General features: G+C 38.0%; 1 protein-coding gene across 1 annotated transcript in view; it reads left to right on the forward strand.

Moving 5' to 3' along the window:
• RGS7 (regulator of G protein signaling 7) overlaps positions 1-25368 on the forward strand; it is a 453701-nt gene that overhangs the window by 422991 nt on the left and 5342 nt on the right. Inside the window, exons 9-14 of the mRNA XM_052654047.1 lie at positions 6364-6438; positions 15064-15162; positions 16368-16429; positions 17393-17503; positions 18758-18883; positions 25083-25269. Coding sequence (XP_052510007.1) covers positions 6364-6438; positions 15064-15162; positions 16368-16429; positions 17393-17503; positions 18758-18883; positions 25083-25269 — 660 coding nt within the window. The remainder of the gene's footprint in view (positions 1-6363; positions 6439-15063; positions 15163-16367; positions 16430-17392; positions 17504-18757; positions 18884-25082; positions 25270-25368) is intronic.

The raw sequence follows: 25368 nt of genomic DNA on the forward strand, positions 1-25368 counted from the left end.
AATCACACGTAAATACAATATCAGAGTTATATCTGACTCATGTCTTCACTTCCATTTATTTCTGTCCCAGGCTTCCTCATCTCAGCTGATGGCAACTCAGTTGCCAAAACCTAGAAGTCATCATTGACTATTCTCTTCCTTTTAGCTCCCAAACCCAAAACATCAGCAAGTTTTACTGATTCTGGCTTCAAAATGTATCCCAAATTCAACACCCACGATCTTCCGTGCTGATGCGCATATGCCCTCAGCATCATTTCTTGGCTAGATGGTTACAGTAGCCCTGTAACTGGTGTCCCTGTTTCCACTTTTGTTCTATCCCCATCCTGATAATCAGTCCTAAAGGACCCACAATTCCTAATTTGTTTGTTTGTTTGTTTTCAAGTAGACTTTCTTAGAGCAGTTCTAGATTCACAGAAAAATTAAGTAAAAAGTATAGGTAGTTCCTATACCCCTCCTTCCCTTCCCACACACAGCCTCCCCCCGACCCCCCATTATCAACATCCCCAGAATGGTACTTTGTTATAACTGAACCTACACATCACTGTCACCCAGAATCTATAGTTTACATTAAGGTTCACTCTTGGTATTTTACATTCTGTGGGTTTGAACAAATGTATAATGACACATATCCACCAATATAGTATCATACAGAGTAATTTCACTGCTCCCCCAAATCCTCTAGCTCCACCCATTCTTACTCCTTCTTCTCAATCCCTGGCAACCACTGATTTTTTTTTTACTGTCCCCAAGGTTATGACAGGGAAACCTGGTGTGCTGCAGCCCATGGGGTTGCAAAGATTTGGACATGACTGAGCAAGTGAACAACAGCAATTTTCCAGAATGTCATATAGTTGGAATGATACTATGTGTAGCCTTTTCAGATTGACTTCTTTCACTAAGTAAGATGCATGTCAGTTTCCTTCATGTCTTTTCATGTTTAATAGCTCATTTGTTTTTAGTGCTGAAAAATATTCCACTGCATATCTATACCACAGTCTATTTATCCATTCACCGAATGAAGGACATCTTGAGTACTCCCAAGTTTTGGCAATTATAAATAAACCATCCATATGCAGGTTTTTGTGAGGATCTAACTTTTCAGCTCTTTTGGATAAATACTAAAGAGTACAATTGCTGGATCGTGTGATTAGAGGTATATTTAGTTTGTAAGAAACCACCAAACTGTCTTTCAAAGTGACTGTACCATTTTACACTTCCATCAGCAGCAAATGAGAGTTCCTGTTGTCTCACATTCTCTTGCATCTGGAATTGCCAGTGTTTTGGTCTTTCTAATAGGTGGTGTAATGGTACTTCATGGTTGCTTTAATTTACAGTTTCCTAGTGACATATGATGTGAAGCATCTTTTCATATGCTTATTTGCCATCTGCATATCTTCATCAGTGAGTTGCCTGTTCAAATCTTTTACCCATTTTTGAGCCATGTCGTTCATTTTCTTATCATTGAATTTTAAGAGTCTCTGTATATTTTAGATAATAATCCTTTATCGGATCTGTATTTTGCAAATATTTTTCCTAGTCTGTGACTTACCTTCTTGTTTGCTTGACAGTATCTTTCACAGAGCAGAAGTTTTTAATTTTTTATGAAGTTCAACTTATCAATTATTTCTTTCATGGATTGTGTCTTTGCTGTTGAATTAAAAAGTCATCGCCAAACCCAAGATCACCTAAATTTTCTTTCATATTATCTTTTAGGAGTTTTATAGTTTATCATTTCACACTTAGTCCAATTGTTTTATGAAGGATATAAAGTCTGAGTTTTTAAAAATCTAGAGCATAACAAGCCACTATCATGTTTGAAACACTCCAGTAACTTCCACTCATGTTTAGAGTTGAACCAGAGATTTTTACCGTAATCTATCACTTCTGCCTAAGCTAACCGCTTTCCACAATTCCGGGCTGTCATTGTATATTTCTCTCCCCTCTGCCTTGTGCCTCTTGACATGCAGAGTTCATTCATAACATACACAAAAGTAGGATTACTTAATCAACAATCTATAGACAACAATTAAGACTGAGTAGAAATCAAATGAGTAAATATTATAGAGGAGAGTGAACGTAGTAAATTCCAGAAACTTCCCTGGTGGCTCAGTGGTGAAGAATCCATCTGCCAATGCAAGAGACATGGATTCGATCCGTGGTTCAGAGTTCGATTACTTGGTGCAGAGCAACTAAGCCTGTACACCACGACTGTTGAGCCTGTACTCTGGAGCCTGGGAGCCACAGCTGTTAAAGCCTGCACACTCTGTAGCCTGTGCGCAGCAGCAAGAGAAGCCGCTTCAATGAAAAGCCCAAGCACACATCTAAAAAATAGCCCCTGCTCTTCCCAACTAGAGAAAAGTCCTCACAGCAATGAAGACCCAGCACAGCCAGTAAATAAAAGATTATATTAAAAAAGCCAACTCCTTCAAAAAAAGGGGAGAAGAATTCCAGCCATAGACAGCTTCTTTCAGTTTGTGTGTAGCATTTAGTAAATGAGTGGGTCAGCCAAGCTGAAAGGATCAGAAGTTAAATCAATTGGCAAGTGCCCAAGAAGAGGAAGAGAAGTTTGAATTGGATCTTTAAAAAATATCCTGAGGTTGAACACTTTAAAAACCTAGAATTGCTTTGTATAAGAATAAGGGATCATTTTAACTGAGGTACAATATGTTGCAAATTGAATTTTTAAAACTGGTACAGTGTTACAGAAGGACAAATCGTTTTCAATAATGTATTTGTTTGAACCAATAATTAACATAAATTCAAAATGTTAATTTTCCCAGAGTCAAGTCTGAATTTTTAATTTCCAAGAATGTGTGTATCTCATACTATCAGCTCCTTATGCCACCTGATTCTTAAATCTCCACTTACTTGTCCCTTAGGACATTGTTTTGCAGTTACATATCAAGTTGAATTTAGGGAGTTGTTTTCTCCATTACTATTAATAGTGCTGTTCTTCATCAAAGAATCCTTCAGGTATCCCAAGTTATTCTGAACTCAGGTGTGCCTTCTGCTATTGTTAATAAAAAATGTATTCTGTCATGAGAGGAAATAAGTGATTTTTAAATTCTTTTAAATAAAATGTCAACAGTGAAACCAAGAATTCCAGCTTCTGTTTTGCAACTCTTTAAGACCCTTAAATGAGCGCTGTGTCAGTACTAGTTCTCAATAGTATGCTCCTTTTGCCCCTGCAAAAGTGGGGGCTGCATCAAGTGGGGGCTGCTCTCTACTTGTGGTGCGCAGGCTTCTCATTACAGCGGCTACTCTTGTTGCAGAGCACAGGGTCTAGGCACGGGGGCTTCCATAGTTTCGGCTCAGTAGTTGTAGCTCACAGGCTCAGGGTGCAGGCTCAGAAGTTGTGACGCACGGGCTTAGGTGCTCCGTGGCATATGGGCTCTTCCTGGACCAGGGCTCAAACTTGCGTCCCCTGTGTTGGCAAGTGGATTGATAACCACTGGACTACCAGGGAAGTTCTTTTTTTTTTTTTTAATTATTTATTTGTTTGCATATTTTTTTTAGAAATTATTTACTTACTTTTTTTTTGGCTGTGCTATTTCTATTCTTAAATAGATATGCAAACCAAATGTACAGTTTATTTAATGTTTACAGGGCAGTGTATTATAGTACATATATTTCACATACAACCTACAAAGAAAACAATTCAAGAGAAAAATGCTTTCTTCATTTACTTCTTTATCCCTTACAACATTGTAGTGGAGTATTGTCACAATGGTTGGACTGTCAGGAGAAGGTTCTTTAAGAAAAATGTCCTGGGTTCTCATTATACAAAGAGCTAATCCCTATTGCTTACCAGGGCTTGTGGAGAATAACTTCTTTCTCTAGTCACATCAGTGCTGCCTTTTGCCCTTGCCTTCATGTCCTCCCAGCTTCTCAAACTCATTTTCTCCACTTTCATATTTTCTCTGGAGTCACTTTCAAGAGTAACTTATGATATTTCAGTCTGTGGAGAGAAAATACAGAACTTGAGCAGAGATATACAATGTAATAATTTTAACTAATACCAGAGATTCTTGCATGCTGTATCAAAAGTTGCAAGTAAAGGAAATACAACCATGTAACTGCTAACTTCCAGTCAAATCTAAAGGATAAGTGATGTCTAAGGAATGCTCAAACTACCACACAATTGCACTCATCTCACATGCTAAAGTAATGCTCAAAATTCTCCAAGCCAGGCTTCAGCAATATGTGAACCGTGACTTCCAGATGTTCAAGCTGGTTTTAGAAAAGGCAGAGGAACCAGAGATCAAATTGCCAACATCCATTGGATCATCAAAAAAGCAAGACAGTTCCAGAAACACATCTATTTCTACTTTATTGACTATGCCAAAGCCTTTGACTGTGTGGATCACAATAAACTGTGGAAAATTCTGAAAGAGATGGGAATACCAGACCACCTGACCTGCCTCTTGAGAAACCTATATTCAGGTCAGGAAGCAACAGTTAGAACTGGACATGGAACAACAGACTGGTTCCAAATAGGAAAAGGAGTATGTCAAGGCTGTATGTTGTCACCCTGCTTATTTAACTTCTATGCAGAGTACATCATGAGAAATGCTGGGCTGGAAGAAGAACAAGCTGGAATCAAGGTTGCCGGGAGAAATATCAATAACCTCAGATATGCAGATAACACCACCCTTATGGCAGAAAGTCAAGAGGAACTAAAACCCCTTCTGATGAAAATGAAAGAGGAGAGTGAAAAAGTTGGCTTAAAGCTCAACATTCAGAAAACGAAGATCATGGCATCCGGTCCCATCACTTCATGGGAAGTAGATGGGGAAACAGTGGAAACAGTGTCAGACCTTATTTTGGGGGGCTCCAAAATCACTGCAGATGGTGATTGCAGCCATGAAATTAAAAGACGCTTACTCCTTGGAAGGAAAGTTATGACCAACCTAGAGAGCATATTGAAAAGCAGAGACATTACTTTGCCAACAAAGGTCTTCCTAGTCAAGACTATGGTTTTTCCTGTGGTCATGTATGGATGTGAGAGTTGGACAGTGAAGAAAGCTGAGCGCTGAAGGATTGATGCTTTTAAACTGTGGTGTTGGAGAAGACTCTTGAGAGTTCCTTGGACTGCAAGGAGATCCAACCAGTCCATTCTAAAGGAGATCAGTCCTGGGTGTTCATTGGAAGGAATGGTGCTAAAGCTGAAACTCTAGTACTTTGGCCACCTCATGCAAAGAGTTGACTCACTGGAAAAGACCCTGATGCTGGGAGGGATTGGGGGCAGGAGGAGAAGGGGACGATTGAGGATGAGATGGCTGGATGGCATCCCTTACTCGATGGACATGAGTTTTAGTGAACTCCGGGAGTTGGTGGTGGACAAGGAGGCCTGGTGTGCTGCAATTCATGGGGTCGCAAAGAGGCAGACATGACTGAGCAACTGAACTGAACTGAAGGACCACTCTCCATTTAAGATCTCAAGTATTTTTAATGTCCTTTCTTCTGTTTCCTGATTTGTGTTTTCTCTCTCCCACCCTCTCTCTCTCTTTCCTATTCTTCTTCCTTTTCCTTCTCCTTCCTTTTTCTTTCTCCCTCCCTCCTTTTCTCTTCTCTAAATAAGAAAGAAGCTTTAGAGCTCTTTGCTTCTTTGCAACAGAAAAATAAATGTGGCAAAATGATATTCCTGTGGTTGTCAAAAAACAAGGAGCAAACTGTCCAAACTTTTCCTCCAACCCACCCTGTTTGAAAGGGGCTCGCCTGTCTATGGAAAAGGAAAAAGAAAAGTTAGGAATTCTGAGAAGAAGCATAGTCTGTTGATTACCAGTTGCTTTCTTCATCCTCCACATTTTGACCATTAACTCCACTGCACATTCTGTCTTTAGACAAACAAATATTCCAAGTCACTGGATGTCATAGATCCCTGTAGAAAAATTGCTCTGGGATTTGAGCTCATTCAACTGAATGCCATTGATTTTCTATCTTAGGAGATGCACACAGCCATCTAGTAAGTGTTATCTCATCCAGAGAGGGTAGACTCTGAGGGAAGCCGAATGCAGATACCAGCTAGGGGCATCACCTTATTTGGTCTCTGGATACCCCTGCTCTGAATCTGTTGGGTTAGCAGCTAACACTCACTTTCACATGCAGATCTCTTGTATTTCTTTTTCCCATTTCTCTGGTAGTTTTTCTAGAACGGTATCTGAAGACTTTTAAACGTAAGGTGTGAAAGAAGGCAGTGCCTTTCTCACTGGATAACTGCCCAGAGAGGTGGCTGGGGCCATTTGGACAGGGCTGCTGGGGGCTTGTGTCATAGCAGCGTTTACTGGGGTCCTGGAGAGTGAATGTGCACATCAGAAACTTTATACCCAAAGATTCCTTTGTCTCTCTGTTTTCCATTTCTAGCCTGGATGTGTAAATACCACTGAAGTGGACATTAAGAAGTCATCCAGAATGAGAAATCCACACAAAACACGAAAGGTAAAATCAACATTTGTTGTGCTGATCTTGCAATGTGTGTCCTGTTTATGATCTCAGGTGGCCTCGGCCTGCAGTGGCTTAAAGTGGGGCTTCCGTTCCCCGGCCAGAGATTGAGGCCAGGTCGCAACAGTAAGAGCACGGCATCCTAGCCACTAAACCAGTGGTCAGTGACAAGGGCCCTGCCCCTTCAACTTTGCAGAAACAAATTTCCTGAGATGGAAAGTAGTGAAAAAAGTATTTATTTAGAGAAGAAAGAGTACATTACATGTGGCTAAACACATGGGCAGACTCAGGAGAGTCCCTGAGTCACGCCCTCTTGGCAGTTTGAATTATAGGGAATTTCTTCCTGGTTTATTTTGGCCAATCATTTTAATTCACCTGGTTCACAGTCCATATTTGGTGTATCCAGGACCCTCCCATGTGTGTGCACACATCTCAGCCAAAATGGATTTCACAGGAAAGGCGTATGGGTAGAACATCCCTTGGCATCACTCCCCTTTGGCCTCCAAGGAGTCTTTCTGTGCATGTGTGGTTAAGGAAGTCTCCTGACTTCAAGAATGAGAAATATGTAGTCTGGGCAGGGCCCAGCCTCCCCACTTAATTGTCCTGCTACTCTCGTCTTGGATTTTCAGTCCACAGGGAATGAATTTCTAGTCACTTTACCCTGTAGGGAACTGGGGGAGTATCTACCTCCTGCCTCATTTAGAGGACGTCAACCACAAAAACAAAAAACAGACAAAAAAACCCTCTTCTTCCATTTCATGAGTCCTTTATAGCATATTCCCTGCTCTTCCTTATTACTTGACTAGAAGAAAACCTGGGGGGTCAAGCCCTGGACTTCTGTCAGTTCCTCTCTCACCAGGAAGGAGACCCCTTCCTGATTCTCAAACATGTCAAGGTCTCAAGGTGTGGAGGTGGCTGTGACAGGAACAGGATGCTGAGAGGCGAGCCATTAGCAGAAAAAGTATCTCTTTCAGAGCCCAGGAAATGAGGAAAAATAAATAGAGTTTATCTGAGAACAAGTGGTACTCGTGAGAGACAGGCATTGTTAGAGAAAAAATTGAAGAAAAAGACATCATCATAAAGATGTTTAATTATAGGTACTGTATGAAGACCACATTTTAATATCAAAATTTTGTGGCACAACTATAGGATCATGGCAGTAGGTTTAGGATCTCTTATATGAGGAAGTATGTAACAAAAACGAAGTGCTATCCTGAATTCAACGATGTTTAATACAATCTTTTGAAAACACATAGCTGAAGTACCTACACTTTTTAAAGTAGCACATGCATATAAAAGCCGTTTTTTCTTTGGGCTTCCCCGTGGCTCAGACAGTTATTATAGAAGATATTTTTCAATGGTAAAGAATCCGCCTGCAATGCAGAAGCCTCAGGAGATCTGGGTTTGATCTTTTGGTTGAGAAGATTCCCTGGAGGAAGGCATGGCAACACACTCCAGTATTCTTGCCAGAGAATCCCATGGACAGAGGAGCCTGGTGGCTACAGTCCATAGGCTCTCAAAGAGTCGGAAATGACTGAAGCCACTTAGCACACACACATAGATTTATTTTGAACTTCCCTGGTGACTCAGATGGTAAGTATAGAAGATATTTATATTTATTCCATAAAAAATGACTGATGCACGTAAGGATATCTGGCCTATAGTAGTCACTCTGAGGACACAGCCAAAGGTCAGTGCCACTAGATCTAGCCATTCCACAGAGTTTAAGACCTTCTCTCCTGTAGCTTTTTACTTATGCAGCGTTTTCTGGGATATGTGTCCAGGCAGCAGGTACTAAGCTTTTTCTGTAGTCTGATTTTTTAATGTCTTTTTCTTTCATCCCTAGAAATAAGCATTATAGTCTAAGGCCCCACTATGGTCAACGTACCTTTTTTTGTTGTTGTTCTTTTAAAACTGTTGACCTTGATGTTAGGATAAAGAAGCCACAGGAAAAGTGCCATAAAATCCATTCAGGTGAGGTGCTCAAAAGCTTTTGGTCCTAGCATATCTCTGAGAAAGAGAGGCAAAGCCAGACAACAGCAAACCTGTTGGCCTCTCTCTCTTATGATCAGCCCTAGGCATTTCCTCTCACCCTCCACTCACAGCATGGCCTAGTGTACCGGGACTCGCTTTGTGGCACCAAATTCAAACATGCAGCCAGCTACCCCAGAGTGCATTAAGTCACTTCTCTCTACTTTCTGAATTTTGAAGAGTTCAAAATATATTACTTTGTGTCTGGTTTCCCCTATAGACACCAGCTGAGATATGCTCTGAATCAGATGAGAAAGTATCTGGATTGATGAGATAGAACTTAGAGATTAGTAAATTGTTTACACTGTCCCTGTAACTCTGTACTCAGTTATGGTGTCTTACCAGTGCTTCACAGGGCATCATTGTTTTTGAAAACTTGGATATCATTAGTTTTCAGTGTTGCTCTTCAGATACCATCAGCCCTCACTGACTGGTAGAGAAACATTGTCATAGCAAAGTGAAATGTTGTAAAGAGATGGAACCATGGAGCTCAACTCTGTTGGTCTAGTTGGTAGCCTAATTTCCCGTGAATCAGTAATAGTAGAACTGGGGAGCTAATAGCAGAGCTGTATAGCACTAAAACCACTAGAGAAAAACAGAATTCCTGCAGGATGCAGATAGCGTACATACCCTTGTTCTTAGCAATTGGAGAATACTGATTTTCTCACCTTCTGATAAATGCAGCTTTTCATACTGAGAAGTACTGGATTTTCTTTAATTTTCACCAATAATGTTACTTTATATAAAAGGTTAGAGGACTCTAACTCACATACTGATTTGTCTTTAGAATTATTACCGCTTGTGCTTTAGCTCATATTTGGCTAGGAACAGGAATGATCCATTCAATCAGCAGATTTAGCAAATCTCTGCTTTATGCTGGGTATGTACTGGTCTTTTGTTATTCAAAAATAAATGAGACAGGCATGGCCTTGCTCCCATAACTTACGGTCTTAATGAGAGTACACATATTGAGCAAGCAAACAAAACAAATGTGTGTATGCATGTGATATATATACTAGTATATAACAATTGACAAAATTGCGTGTGATATATATATGCTATGACTATTCTAACAAAATACTACAGCCTGGGGAGCTTAAACAATAAGAATTTATTTTCTTCCAGTTCTGGAGACTGGAAATCTGAGACCAAGGTGCTGATAAATTTGGTTCCTGATGAGAGCTGTCTCCCTGGCTAGCAGATGGCCAGCTTGTTGTGTTCTCACATGGCAGAGAGAGAGAACTCAGTGCTCCTTCTCTTCTTTTTAAGGGTGCCAGCTCCATAGGATTAGGATCCCACCGTATGATCTCACTTAACCTTGATACCTCCTTTCAGACCCCATCTCCAAATGCAATCAGAGTGGGCTGCAGCACAGGAATTTGGGAGGGACACAACTCAGTCATGTTATCAAGGGCATTTAAATGGTTTGTGATTCTAAACTGTCACACCACTTTATTAATGAATAGCTTGACAACAAAAACAAACTGTTTCAACATACTGTGAAGACTTCACAGTTCTCTCCTTCAGGAGCAAGCAGTTCTGTGAGAGTCTAGACAGAAATGGCAGAGGCCAGCCTGCCACCTGTGGAAGCTGCCTTCGCCTTCTGCTGTTAATTGGCAAGTGTCCTTTGTTCCTGTGTGGTCGCCCTCTGTGCTATGCTGAGGCTGGTAAGGAAGTGGAACCCCCGGATTATACTTAATCTTTGAAAGCAGCTACTGCCCTTAGTGGAGAGAGCTGCCGTTCCATTCTTTGGGATTCAGCTGTGATGATATTGTTTGTGATTATGTGTCACAGAACAAAGGACATATATGTTAAGAATAAAAGACCAAGTGAGTTCCTTGAGTATTCATTTAGCACATGTACCTGAAGAATATCAGGGTTTGGGACATTGTATGTAATTATTTGATTTCAAATATATTTGTCAAATATGTGAAAAGGAGGCTGAGACGTACATCTGATTTGAAATACTTTTGAATAGGTAGGGCTAACCAGTGTTTAAACCTGTCTTTTTATTTGAACATAGTTTACTAAAATACAAAGAAATAAGTGAAGTGTATATCCTCAATTTTCTGTGAAGGAATGATAATGTAGCATAAGCAAAAATACCTGGAGAAAGAAATGGCAATCCATTCCAGTATTCTTACCTGGAAAATGCCACGGACAGAGGAGCCTGGCAGGCTGGTCTGCGGGGTCACAAAGAGTCAGACACGACTTCACAGTTGAGCACAAGTGGAAATAAATCAGCCTGATCTAGGCAAATTTTAAGGGGCACTATGTACCTGACTTTCTTCAACTGATTCTAAAATTTTAACTCTAATAAGTCAGGCTATGTTTGTATTATAGCCAAATTTCTCCAGAGAAACAGAACCAAAAATAAGGAGATATATAGATATCTGTATGCAGAGAGAAAAAGAGAGAGATTTATTTTAAGGTACCGACTCACATGATTCTAAAAGGCTTGGCAAGTCCAAAATCTGATGAGGTAGGCCAACAAACTAAGGATCCAGGGAAGAATTGCCATCTGTTGGCAGGATTTCCTCTTGGTTGGTTGGTGGAGGTCTTTTTGTTCTATTTAGGTCTTCAACTGATCGGATGCAACTGCATTATTGAAAATATTCTGCTTTACTCAAGATCCAGTTATTTAAGTTTTAATCTCACCCAAAAATCATGCTTATAGAAACACCCGAAATAATGTCTGATCCAATATCTGATCACCATGGTCCAGTCAAGTTAACACATAAGATCACCCTTCTATATGACAATTGCTAGAAGAGGCCCTGCTGCTGCTGCTGCTGAGTCGCTTCAGTCGTGTCCAATTCTGTGTGACCCCATAGATAGCAACCCACCAGGCTCCCCCATCCCTGGGATTCTCCAGGCAAGAACACTGGAGTGGGCTCCCATTTCCTTCTCCAATGCGAGAAAGTGAAAGTGAAGTCACTCAGTCGTGTCCAACTCTTAGCAATCCCATGGACTGCAGCCCACCAGGCTCCTCCATCCATGGGATTTTCCAGGCAAGAGTACTGGAGTGGGGTGCCATCGCCTTCTCTGAGAAGAGGTCCTAGAAAAACACAAAACATAAGGAAAAACGACAAAAGCATTTGTGCTTACATGACTGCAGCCACACTTCAGATCGTTTCCTGTAACTCTAGAACCCACATTTCAAAACAACAGTAAGTTGTTTGCTGTCTCATTATCTTTCTCTCTGTTACTTGCATTTGGACATAATGGCATATAAGATTTTAGTTAACAGCTAAAGTGCACATCCTGGAAGAACAGTTAGCAAATTCATGATTAATGCCTAGTTTTCCTGCTATTAATGCAGTGGTTATAGCCGTTCATACTTTAAAAGATTGGTATTTCTTTACTTCCATATGCCAAATGTGAAATTTTAAATTTTAATGTGTTACATAACAGAATAAACTATTCATATCTTAGTGCAGCACAAAAGTGTTTCAAGTAAGAAGTACAATACCTTTGCAGGCAAGAGAAACTCTGCTCAAAATAGATGAAAGAGGAGAATATTCTAAAACCTTAGGAATAGGCAGGGAGTTAGCCTAGATATTCTTGGATGCAGAGACTTGGACACTGGCAAACTTTCTCTCTCAATCTTCTCTAGTCTCCTCTCACTGCTCTGTCTCTGCACTGGCTTCTTCCAGAGGGCATCGGACATGGTCCTAATCATTCTCCAGTTGAGCTGAGCATCCCCCCTCCTCCACCCATCACTGCACTCCACATAAAAAAGTATAGAAACTTCCTTCAATCTTTAGTTCTTAAAGTCCCTTCCCCTTGACCAAAAATAAAGGACAGAATTTTCTTATCTCTTCTGAGCTATAAAAGGAGATCACATATGAACAGATTTATGTAGAAAGTCAAATCTGTTTCATTTAATGAATAACCCATTCAGTATTCATTAGGATGGTACTGCATATGTAAAGTGTTAATCCAGGCACCCTGAGGAACAACAGCAACAACAAAAAAGGTGTTATAAGTCAAAGCATCTTGGTTTAGTAATTATCTTGGCTATTAAAACTCAAAGTGGATCCAAATTAGTTAACTTAATTTTCCCCATCTGCAAATATTAAGACATTAGACAATTCCATTTTTTTTCTCTCTATCCCTATCTGCTCTATGCCAAGGTTTCTAATATATTTCAGTTTTCTAAAAGGTGCAAATCCTTTTACATTGCAAATGATCCTCATAACTTATTGTCCAAAATAGGATCAATTTTCTTACCTCCTTTAGCGTAAAGTAAGCCCTGAGCATAAAATTGCATTATTTGTGGCTATTTTCACTCTAGCCAAGAATCAAAGTTAAAAGCTATTACTGATCCCCAGAAAATGAAAGGTACCCTGAGTGAGGAAAGAGAGAATTCATGATGTTTACTTACATGTAAGACAAAAAAGGAAACATCCCAGTAACCTCAGAACCAGTGGCCAGGCTGCTGGAAGACTATTTGAAACAGCACCGCCCAATGGTTTGAGTGTTTTATGGAACTTCATGATGATCATGTGAAATGCATGTATACTGAAATAATCATAGAAATGTAGAGATAGAAGGTAATTTATTAATTATTTTACTTCTTTGGCACCGTAAATTGTGGTATTTTTCTAGCGCTCTTTTAAATTATTTTAAATCTTAACCAACAAACTCACTGTTAGAACTGTCAGCTGTTTTGTCTTTAAAACATTTTTTACATGAACTAGAGATTCTTATTAAAGAACTTTAAGTAATTAAACCAAGGTTAGTGAGAATGGAAAGTTTAAACCTTAGACGTCTTTTTTATTTTCTTTATCAGAAATTAGTATGATACAACTAAAAAAATAGCAGACATTGGAAAGTATAATTGTTTCATAATTGGTGGTCTTTTACTTCACTAATTTTTAAATACCCACCTCAACTGTTACTTCAGAGTTCAGAGGGTTATGTTATTTAATCACCCTCAAACACAACTAGCAGTAGTTCATGCAGACCTTTCGTTTCTTCAGTGAAAATTAAGTCTCCTTGTATTCCAGGTACTGTAGTCTTGCCATTCTTTTCTTTCATAATACTTATCACAGTTTTAATCACATGTTTATTTATGTGATTCTTTGTGTAACCATTAGGTCATAAGTTCCAAGGAAGGAGGAAGCATACCTATTTTTGTTTACATCTATATCCCTAATGCTTAACAATTATATACAGCATATAATAGGTGTTTGATACATGTTGAATGAATGATAGAAGGAAAGAAAAAGACAGTTCAAGCCATTTAGTTCAGTCCAGTTAGTAATTAACTGACATCATGTGTGCTAGTCCTTGGGTTGAAATGTATGCCCAGTAACAAGAATTGAGTTTCAAGGAGGTTGGAGCTATGTCAAAAGAGGGGAAATTGAAGTTCCTACCAAAGATAGTCAGAAAACCAAGTTAAATATGTTAAAGATGGGCTAAGAGCAAAATAGTGGGAACTCACAAGGGAAAAGGGCCCAGGTACAGAGCCAAAAGGTTAACATTAAGATGAGGTGGAATCCAAGTGAAAACAGGTCAGTTTACAGGATGAATTTTAAATTTAGAGTTACTGGTAAGATGGGCCTGAAAATTGGCTTGGTTAAACATCTACCTTCTTCTGATTTCAATAGCTTCTTTCCACTATTTGGCAACTTTAATTTTGTAGGGCTCATGAAACTTTGTCATGTCCTCCTCCATCCTCTTGTTCAAAGAAAAAGTGCTTAGTAGCTAACATTAAATTCTTTATTTTAAAGTAAGAGTGCTTTAATATTAAAGAAAAGGTAATTTGGCCTCTCCCTTGAGTTGACATGTAAGATGTCTCACCTTCAGTTAGGGATGAATTTTTGTTCCTGAAGTCCCCAGATTTTTGTTTATATTTACTAAGCAATGGGTCTTTCCCAAAAAAGAGCATTCCTAAATAGTAGGGTTCACCTTTTGACAAAATAGTAAAGAAGCACTGAGTTAAAGAATGTCAAAGATGTACAAAATCTTAGAGGTCACTGACATTTGTAAATGGCACCTACTGAAACCAAACAACAAGGTCAGTATCGTGAGGTAGATAACCCAATGTTGAGCTGGGAAAATAGGAACATTCTGGTGTGTGTTTGATGATACCATCAGAGACAAAATCAGCAATGGAATTCTTAACCTAGTTTCTCTCCTTATTACTCCATTCCTTTCCTATGTAAAACAACTAGGTTATTTTTACCCTTTTTGCCTTATTACATTTTTATTCTATTATGTATCCACCTCTATTTTATTCCAAAATTAATGCTTATTAGATGCTATGTTGTGCTGTCATTTCCCAAATTAGTATTCTCAACTCACCCCATATTTTATCACAGTTACCTAGTTTTATTCATTTAGTCAATTATTCTGTCAGTTAATAATACAACCACATATTTTTTCCAAAAACTCTGTGCTTTCATTTTAGATTCATATGACATTTATGGTAGCAGTGCCTTTTGAATTTTGATAAGCTTAATCCAGTATGCAGCAAAGTTTTGAGTTACCTTAATGAATATATAACACAAAATTACCTTTTAGAAAGTCTGTGACTATAAATGTAACATTCTCTTAACATATTTCTTTTTTATTTTAATATAGTCTGTCTATGGTCTACAAAATGATATTAGAAGTCACAGTCCTACCCACACACCCACACCAGAAACTAAACCTCCAACAGAAGATGAGTTACAACAACAGGTGAGTCAACCTAGAATAATGGTTTACAGAGTAGATGGTTTACAGAGTAGCCAGTATGAAGACCAGATGTTGATGTTAATAGGAAATATTTTAAAAATTGATTTGTAAGATTGTATTTAAAATGTAATTTTAAGATATGTATTCTCTTGAAGATTTATTAATATAAGGAGATAGTTTTCAAAACTCTTCCCTTGTTATTTCTCCAAATCCTTTTTCCTCTAACTAATTTTTAAAAATCACACACACTGACTCATAGATGATTCCATTATTGAGTTAGTTTATATTCCATAATTCTCTTCTGAAAAATGAGAAGAAAATAGGTTGGTGACATTTAGATCATGTGTTTTCCACCTCCAGTCATGTGATGTGATCTTCACAAGAGTGCTCAACCTTGTTTCTGCAGTACTGATCTCTAGAATCCTCTTGAAGTTTTTCCTCATTAGCACTGATGAGCAGATATATTGCTTCTTGGTATAGCAATAGTATAAATTGCTTCTTGTTGCATCTGTTGATGAATAAATAGCTTTGGCTGCAGTATTTCAAAGGCAATACCAAGTATCTCTTATCAATTCATCATCAAATCTCTTGGTTAGTTGTCATGAGACTTTTTCTCCTTGTGCTTATTTCTTCCTACCAACTATGTAATACATACTTTTTCTAGTATATTTATAATCACCTTGAAGGAAAAGTAACTCAGAGAGTTTTAAATTTCCACATGTTGTTATGTCCCTGTGAGAATTTGCTCTGAAATGTTGATAAAGTTATTCTTAAAACAAATATCATTGATGCTTTTGTTGGGCTAGTATTAGGAAGTAGGGTTTATCTTGAAATTATAGTAACAAATAGCAAATACATTTATTTTCTGAATTCACTGTTTGATGGAGAAATGTGATTCTAATTTGGATAATCACCATGAATAAATGCTTAAAATTTCTATAATACTTTAAAAATAAAGTTATTTTGCTGATGTGGGCAGAATGTTCAACCTCACTGCTGTTCTAAAGCAATACTGGTTATGTGTTTACAGTCAAATAGAGTTTAATTTTTATTAACTCTTTCAGAGCCCTCATGTTTGAGTTTTTCTATAGACTGAAATTTTCCTGTCTAGAACATATTCTTGTTTAGAATTACTCAATCTATTAGAGTTTAGAGTTCAAAATTGGAGAATGTCACTATTTACGTAACTACTGATCTCTTTTTTCCAGATAAAGTATTGGCAAATACAGTTAGATAGACATCGGTTAAAAATGTCAAAAGTTGCTGATAGGTAAGTGTTGCAACCATGCCCATATAAATTAAAAAATGTTCAGATGACAATTAAATGTGTTCAGTATGAACTGGTGGGAGGAGAACTGATACAATTGGAACCCTGTAAGAAATGTTATTTTCTTTTCCCTTTTGAACATAGAAAATTTTCACAGAGCTCTTTTGTTGCACTTCAAATGACAGAATGATCGTTATTATCTTAGGTCTCTAGAGGCCCAATCTTTGTGCAACCACAATCAAATACAGAAGATAATTCCAAGGAATTGAATCTTTTCACTCCTGCTAGGAGAAATAAAACTCAATTCATTAAGTTACTTGTTGGCAACTTAGAAACTTTCTGTTAATTCTTCTTAACATTTATACTACTCAGTTACTTTATGACTTCAGAATTTGAATTAAGCTTAGATTTTTACATATTTTCTTCATTCAAATCTGTTAAGACATTTCTATTCTGCACTTTGAGGCATTGCCAAATCTTACCTCTCCAGTGTTTTTCCTCTCCTTTCTCCCTTTATTTTGTTTTAAAAACAGATTTTTTTTTCCCCCAAAAAACCGTGTTGTAAGTGATTCCCCCTTTACGTAATTCCTGTGAATACTGTTGACAAAAATTGCCTTTTAACCCCTTCTCCAAGTTGAGCTAACATCTGTTCTGCTGTGGGTAGGCTAGTTGACCAAGGGTTGGAATTGCTCCTTGGCACTTCCTTCTATACACTGACCTTTTCCATTTTGTCTCATTTTAATAACATTAAAATGTCTCATTTTAATTCATATTCCTAAGGCATTGGGAAAGATGGAATCCTTAACCACATTTATCTTCAAAGAAGCATGACAACTGCTATCAGATTTTATTCTATAAGCAAGCAAGAATTCCTTGGCCAGATGTTTTTATAGTGTGTCCCTTACAAAGATCAGTTTTACCTCAACCAGAAAACTAAAGAAAATAAAAATGTTTCTTTTTCTCAAGTCTGCTAAGTTACACAGAACAGTATGTAGAATATGACCCGTTTCTTGTGCCACCTGACCCTTCTAACCCATGGTTGTCTGATGATACTACCTTCTGGGAACTTGAAGCAAGGTAAGTGACATTTTCTCTTCCTTCCAAATATTTCACTTATTTCAGGATTCGAGTGATATAAAAAGAATCCTACAGCAGACTAATTGTAAAAGTAATTTTACTCTGTGTCTACATTAACCATGATATAAAGCTCTTGTTCAAGGCAATGGTTTTTGAAACTTAGATGTTTGCATTATATTAGATTTGCATTTCCAGAAAGATTGGCACAAAAAAAATCAGATGTGTAAAGGTTTTAAGGTCGACTAGTTAGGATCTTTAGTTCTTAAAATTTAGGTTATTGTTTTTAGCTTCCTTGAAAATCCACATAGCCACAAAGGTCCATCTATTCAAGTAAAATGAATGCTAAATCCATACTTACTTAAGCCCAATACAAGTATGATGCCTTTATAAATTCTGTTTTGGAGCAAAATGAATTTACCATAAACACTCTAAGAGCAACTGACAAGTGTCTGACTTCTTAAGAAAACCAGAACACAATTTAAGACTCCCTGGTTTCTTTCATCAGCTGTATAAGAGAAGAATTATATCACCAATCTTGATAAGAGTCATAAAAAGATCACTGCATACCCCTTCACAGAGCGAGGATTTAGTATTCTGTAGCACTTAGCTAGATTGCATTTATGGACCTTCTCTTGCTTTTATGTCCGTTCAGTGGTTCTCAAATGCTTGACAAGTATATATCTCTTCATCCCTAAGTTCTTAGTTTTATAGATGTGAAAGTTGGAACACCAAAATGTTGTGACTCAGCCAGGACTATGTCATACATTTAATCAACAACAAAGTCATAAACCAGAATGTAAGCCTTTTGATTCTCAATGCATTTTCCTCCAGTACAGTGTGCCACCATGAGACTTTATAGTGTAGTGGTTAAGAAATTGAGTCCTGGGGTCAGAATGTCTGGAATACTACCTATTTGACATTGGAAAGTTATAACCCTCTATCTTTGACTTCCTCATTTATAAAATAAGAATTATTAATAGTACCCATCTCAAAGTTGCTGAAGAAATCTAAAAGAGAATCCATCTCTTGGCATTTAATGCTTAATAAATGTTAGACTTTTTATTAATGCCTAGCTTTCATCTCACTATAATTTCATGCAGAGTCATCAATCAGAGGTTTTTTGTTTTTTTTTTCCTGAAAAATATGTTAAAGATGGGAGCTTCAAAGAATATATGATTTTGAGGGGAAATGTAATAGCAGAATATAGAATTTATAATGAAAGGAGTATATTTGGCTTTGTTTTATTTTCTATAGCAAAGAACCAAGTCAGCAGAGGGTAAAACGATGGGGTTTTGGCATGGATGAAGCATTGAAAGACCCAGTCGGGAGAGAACAATTCCTTAAATTTCTAGAGTCAGAATTCAGCTCAGAAAACTTAAGGTAAGACATGTTGTTTGAATCTTATATTCTAAGCAAGAGTGACCTTCTTATGATGAGTCTGGTGATTTTGCACTCGACAGACCAGTTACTATCCCACCAACATCATGATGAAGCTATGGACCTATTGAATTTCTGCCTCTTGATAGAGGAAGAAAAGGTAATGAAGGCAAAGCACTTTGTCCAATATTATCACTTCTTCATAATGGTTTATTTTACACTGTCTCCTGATCTTTTAACTATGTAAATCTGATGCATTTGAAATGGACTGCATAAAGAAGTATCAGACTAGTACTTGGCAAAACAAAGAATCATCAATAATGCATATGTAGTTTAATTAACATATCACCTATTTATCATATTGGTCTTCTTTGTGTATTGCATCTCAAGTAAGATCTAGAAAAGGAAATCGAGTGCCTGTATAAAATAACTTGAAACAAAATGATGGAGGCAGTGCATTTACTTCGTACATTTAAACACAGCCTCAGGGCAGTTGAGAGCAGTACCAGACTGAGCTGTTAGTGTCTGCTAGAGAGGTGTGTATCCTGCTTATCTGTTGTAAACATCATCCTCACATACTTTTGAAATTTTTCTGACTTAAGAGGCACCTGGAAATTGAATTTTTAAATGTGAGACACTGGAATAGATTTTAGCAGCTCTAAGATGACTGAAGTGAGCGATAAATTTCCCCTACATAAAATGGTTTTTCCCCAAGCTCTTTCATTCAGTATTCTTTTGAAATGGAACTCTCTAATTTACTTTCCCGTGACTTATTCAGTCCTGTGAAATCCATTTAGAGAAAGTTGCCAGCCTTCCTTTATTTTCACTGCAACTTAGCAGTTCCAGAATCATCACATTCTTTGCAGGAGATTTAAGAGATACCCAAACCAAACCATTTAGAAGAACATAAAATTTTGACCGATGTCCCATGGATTAAGCAAGTTGACCACAGGCAGAATCTGGAGAAATTTAATTATGCCTGTCATAGGTTTCAGGCACGCAGCTTCCTATTCTTTTTCAAGTTTACTGAAACTTGAAAGCTTGACCAGGGTTTCAAGAGGTCTGCAGGTGCTAAGGATTTTTTTGGACCTAAATAATATTTTCTGTCATAAGGTCACATCATCAGTTATTGAGTACGGAATGCTTTAGAAAATAATGCAGAGATAAATCTAGTTTTAGTCTTTTATGGAGTTTCCTCTAATTCTCAATGTTTTTGAAAAAAAATGCTATCATCATGGGTTTCATGATAAAGAAATAAATAAGCAATACTTCACCATTATCACCCAATCAAATAAAAGTCCTTCCTGATTTTATTAGAAGTACAGCTTACGTGTGAATACAAAGATGAAAACAGATCACAACACAAAAGGATGAGTGTTAGATCTGAGAAATACAGGCGAATGGCAAACCCAGAGGGAGAGATCACTCAAAGCCTCCTCAGGGAAGCAGATGCTGCTGCTGCTGCTGTCACTTCAGTCGTGTCTGACTCTGTGTGACCCCATAGACGGCAGCCCACCAGGCTACCCATCCCCGGGATTCTCCAGGCAAGAACACTGGAGTGGGTTGCCATTTCGTTCTCCAATGCATCAAAGTGAGAAGTGAAAGTGAAGTCGCTCAGTGGTGCCCGACTCTTAGCGACCCCATGGACTGCAGCCTTCTAGGCTCCTCCGTCCATGGGATTTTCCAGGCAAGAGTACTGGAGTGGGGTGCCATTGCCTTCTCCGTGATAAGGAGATAACCAGGTGAAAAAGGAAGAGGAAAGAGACTTTGGGACTAAAAGATTAGCATGTGCAAACTCTCTTTCATGAATGAAATTGATCACTGCTGATTTTTTCCATGCCTTTTCTTATTTCCATTTTTATTTCAATAATCCTATAACACACTAAATTGCCTGATAAATAATTGCATATATGAAATATTACACATTTCATTGTATGAAAATGTATAAATATCATCCAAAAGGCTTTCTGCCCTATATTTTGAAAATAGAGAATAATTGCATTTGAAGTAGTCCCATCCCTAATTCTATAGAGCTTGGCTATTTCATATTTTTATGGAAGAAATGTTTAGTTCTGGAAAGGTAAATGCTTGTGTATATTTTTGCAGCCTGGAATCTCCCTTTCCCATTTCTTCCTTTAATTTAAATGGCCCTTGTTTATGTCCTTCCCTACTGTGTTAGGAAAATAGGGGCTGGATATACCAAGAATCAGAGGTTATATAAAAATGTTGCAAATAGACAGCAGACATAAGTACCTACCAAACGCTATTTTTAACTTTGGTCTAAACTGATCATTTGGAAATAGATTTATTGTGTTTAATTAGAATGATTTCTTAAATCTGAACTAAATTGCTTTTAAAGTCCCTTTTTTCTTTGTAAGCATTATAATCTGTTAATATTTTATTGCATGTTATGTTGAAATAAAAACAAAGTTATATAAAAAAGAAACATTACATATTTCTTATGTAGTGACATATATATTTCTTGGGTATATACTGTAGGTCTGTTATATGTTTCCCTACTAAGAACAGATAGATAGATACAGACGTCAAGTCTTGAACACCTAGTATATGCCATGTGTGCGTGTGTGCCTAGTCGCTTCAGTTGTGTCCACTCTTTGCAGCCCTAGGGACTGTAGCTCGCCACTCTGTCCATGGGATTCTCCAGGCAAGAATACTGGAGTGGGTTGCCATGCCCTCCTCCAGGGCATCTTCCCAACCCAGGGATTAAACCCGCATCGCCTGCGTCTCCTGCATTGCAGGCAGATTTGTGACCCACAGAGCCACCTGGGAAGTCCAGTGTATGCCATACCATGTTATGCTTTATATTCACTACTTTTATAAGTATGCCATGCCATATTTTGTATTTATTGTTTCTGATTATCATTCAACTAATCATCACTTCAAACATAAAATTTAAATATTAATATCCTTGCCCCATTTGACAGGCAAGCAAAATATGAATAGAAGAAGTTAAGCATCTTTACAAGTCAGGTTGCTAATAATTGCCATCCTAGGCTTTCTATAAACCAATGCTAAGCTTCTGTCCACTGCTCTTCCTGTTTCTGCCTAGGTATCTGGTGTCACAGACCAAGAGAGACAAAACAGTCCATTTAACCAGCAGGGCTAATTACACCTAAATACATCTCAGTGCATCTTATTTAGCATCTGCTATTTATGGAAGTATGGCACTCATGTGAGCGTTTTCTTCAGGTATTGAGACAAAAAATAGTCAAGAAATACTGCTCATTGATAAGTACTTATTTCTCAAATAGAACTTCTATTCTCACTTGGTGTGCTTTTGCTCATTCCGCTTTCAGGTAAACAGAGTAAGTACCAAGTAAATTCAGTAATATGAGAGTTATATGATATGAGTGCCTAAAAATATCTCAAGCACTTCAAAAGTGCCCTTTACATAATTTATCTCATTTTACCTAATGGAAACCCAGTGAGATAAGCATTATTATCCCATTTTACTGATGAAAAAAAAAATCAAGGCTCAATGACATTAAGATAATTCCTCATATTCCAGCTTTCATATATTAAGGGGAGAGTCGAGTTTTAGTCAGTTCCCTTTACATTCTACTAAATTATTGCAATGATGACTATGCTGAGGATAAGAAAAACAATGATGCATTTAGTGAGGCATTCAAGAGAGTGCTTTTGAGAATGTCATCTGCTGCAGATCTGGGAGCAAACCCTATATATGGCAGTCACAGTGGGCAACTTAAATAAGTGACTTAGTCTTCATATATTCAGATTTCTCTGAAGTGGGGGAAATATTAGCACATACTCTATAAAGTTGAAGGGATTGCATGTTTTAATATAGCTAAATCACCTAGAATAGTGCCTGCACTTACAGTGTAGGTGCTGTCATTATTACCTCCTCAGCCCTTTGATTTCTCATCTATAATTTCAAGTCTATTTAAGATGTCACTGCACCTGTGTACCTTCCTAGAATTCCCTTTTCTAGTGCAGTAGTTAGTTGCCCCGGCAGAGGGGCTCCTTCCTGCTCAGCATTCCCAGACTGTCTGGTTTGTGCCTATTCCTTGAGAATCTCTCGGGTGCTTCCTTGTATTATGGTCATTTGAATGGTGTATCTTTGCTAGTTTAAGAACAAAGACATTCTTTTTATCTGTATGTTCAAAGAGTGCTGAAATGAACTTCTTGTTGTTGTCGTTCAGTCTCTTAAGTCATGTCCGACTCTTTGAGACACCATAGACTTCCCTGTCCTTCACTATCTCCCAGAGTCCACTCAAGCTGATGTCCATAGATTTGGTGATGCCATTCAACATCTCATCCTCTGTCACCCCCTTCTCCTGCCCTAAGTCTTTCCCAGCATCAGGGTCTTTTCCAAAGAGCTGGGTGGCCAGAGTATTGGAGTCTCAGCTTCAGCATCAGCCCTTCCAATGAATATTCAAGGTTGATTTCCTTTAGGATTGACTGGTTTAATCTCCTTGCAGTCCAAAGGAGTGACTCTGAAGAGTCTTCTCCAGCACCACAGTTCAGAAGCATCAGTTCTTCAGCTCTCAGCCTTCTTTGTGGTCGAACTCTCACATCCATACATGACTACTGGAAGAACCATAGCTTTGCCTATTCAGACCTTTGTCAGCAAAGTGATGTCTCAGCTTTTTAATATGCATCAATTATAACACTTAGGCTCCTTCAGATTGCACATAGCATTCCTATTAGATTGCACATTGTCAGAACCTGTATTTAAAAAAGAAATGGTCTTGACCCTTGCCTTCTGAAAGCAAAAACATTTAAGATATAGTCCATATTGGATTATCTGATACCTGTCTATAGGAAAATGGCACCTAGAAACTGGAAAATTACTAGATTAAGTAATATTTGATATTCTAATTCTAGCTCAACTGCTTTATTACTTATTTTTTGAACTTTCCCTAATCCCTAAGTTTAAAACGTAATAGTTATGAAGGGACTGCTTATCCCCTTCTACTTCTGTTAAAACTCTATAGCCTGTGTTGTGTGTTAGTTGCTCAATCATGTCAAACCCAGGTCTGCTGCATTGCAATTAGACTCTTTACAGTCTGAGCCACCAGAGAATCCCCTGTAGCTTGTAGTCATTCATCTCTGGGGTCATCTTCTCCATATCAGGATCACATCTGGCCCCTATTGAGGATAACAGATCTAGTACTTCCTTTTTCAAGTGTCCTTTTTGTTTGTTTGTTTAAAAACACTATTATGATGTACGTATTCATGTTTCATCATTATTTCTAGGTCTAAACAAAAAGATATAGGGCAAAATTGTAAAAAATGAAACCCATTAATATGATGTGGCTTTTTATTAGACTTTGCTATTTGCATTTATCAACCAGAATATGTCCTGGTGTTCTTTCCTTTCAGGATAGACTATATTCTATACAGAAAGACATAAAATATATATTTTATATTTAGAAGTAGGTCAATATTATTTTTTCCAGAGCTTCTGAATTGCTATGATGCCTCTGCAGATTTAAGCCTTTTGAACAATTACATGTGAAAGCTTCCTGCTTCTGTCATTGCATAAGTCTCAGAATTAAATAGCCTAAAATTAGTTACTTGCCCTGATTTCTCCAGCTGGGGCATTTTCTAATCTGTGTCCAGGCCTCTTTTCATTCCCGTAAAGCTTCATGGTAATTCCCTTACCAGGTAAAGCAGAAAATCCTCTCCATACTAACCCCTCATTGCTCAAATGGACAAAAGAGCCAAAAAATAGAGTATGTGGTGTACTTTATGCCCCCAGTCAGATGATCCATGTCACTCCCCCTAAATCCCTGCAAACTCCTCTTCCGGTCTAACAAAAGGTTCTTCAGTACTGCTACACTGTTTCAGTAAAAATTTGAGGTTGTGTGGAATCAGGGCCCTGGCAGGTCTGCCTTTCAGTGTGTGTGTGTGCTTAGCCGTGTTCGACTCTTTTTGACCCCATGGACTGTAGTCTGCTAGGCACCTCGTCTGAGCCACCTGGGAAGCCCCTGATTTTCAGAGAACACCTGAAAAGGATTGTTTTCAATATTTCCTTTCCCCAAATGTTATATCTTTGAATACAACTAATAAAAAATATCAGTAGAAGCCTGTTTCTGGACGCCCTCAGAGAAAATTAGCTTATTATTATGCCTCACTGTGAATTATATGATGAATCAATATTTTAAGAATTTTCAGACTATGAGACATCAGACATCAGATTATGTCTCATTTTGTGTAGATTCTGGCTAGCAGTGGAGGACCTGAAGAAAAGGCCTATTAGAGAAGTTCCCTCTCGAGTTCAGGAAATATGGCAAGAATTTCTGGCTCCAGGAGCCCCCAGTGCTATTAACTTGGATTCTAAGAGCTATGACAAAACTACACAGAATGTGAAAGAGCCCGGACGATACACTTTCGAAGATGCTCAGGTTGGTACATGGATGGAACTCACATTGCATCACAAATGTGCTCCTGAGAAGTTGAAAGTTGAGATACTTTTGTTTTATTTTCATTATAATCTGTGGCTA

Source organism: Budorcas taxicolor, chromosome 16 (assembly GCF_023091745.1).
Source record: "Budorcas taxicolor isolate Tak-1 chromosome 16, Takin1.1, whole genome shotgun sequence".
Taxonomy (NCBI): Eukaryota; Metazoa; Chordata; class Mammalia; order Artiodactyla; family Bovidae; genus Budorcas; species Budorcas taxicolor.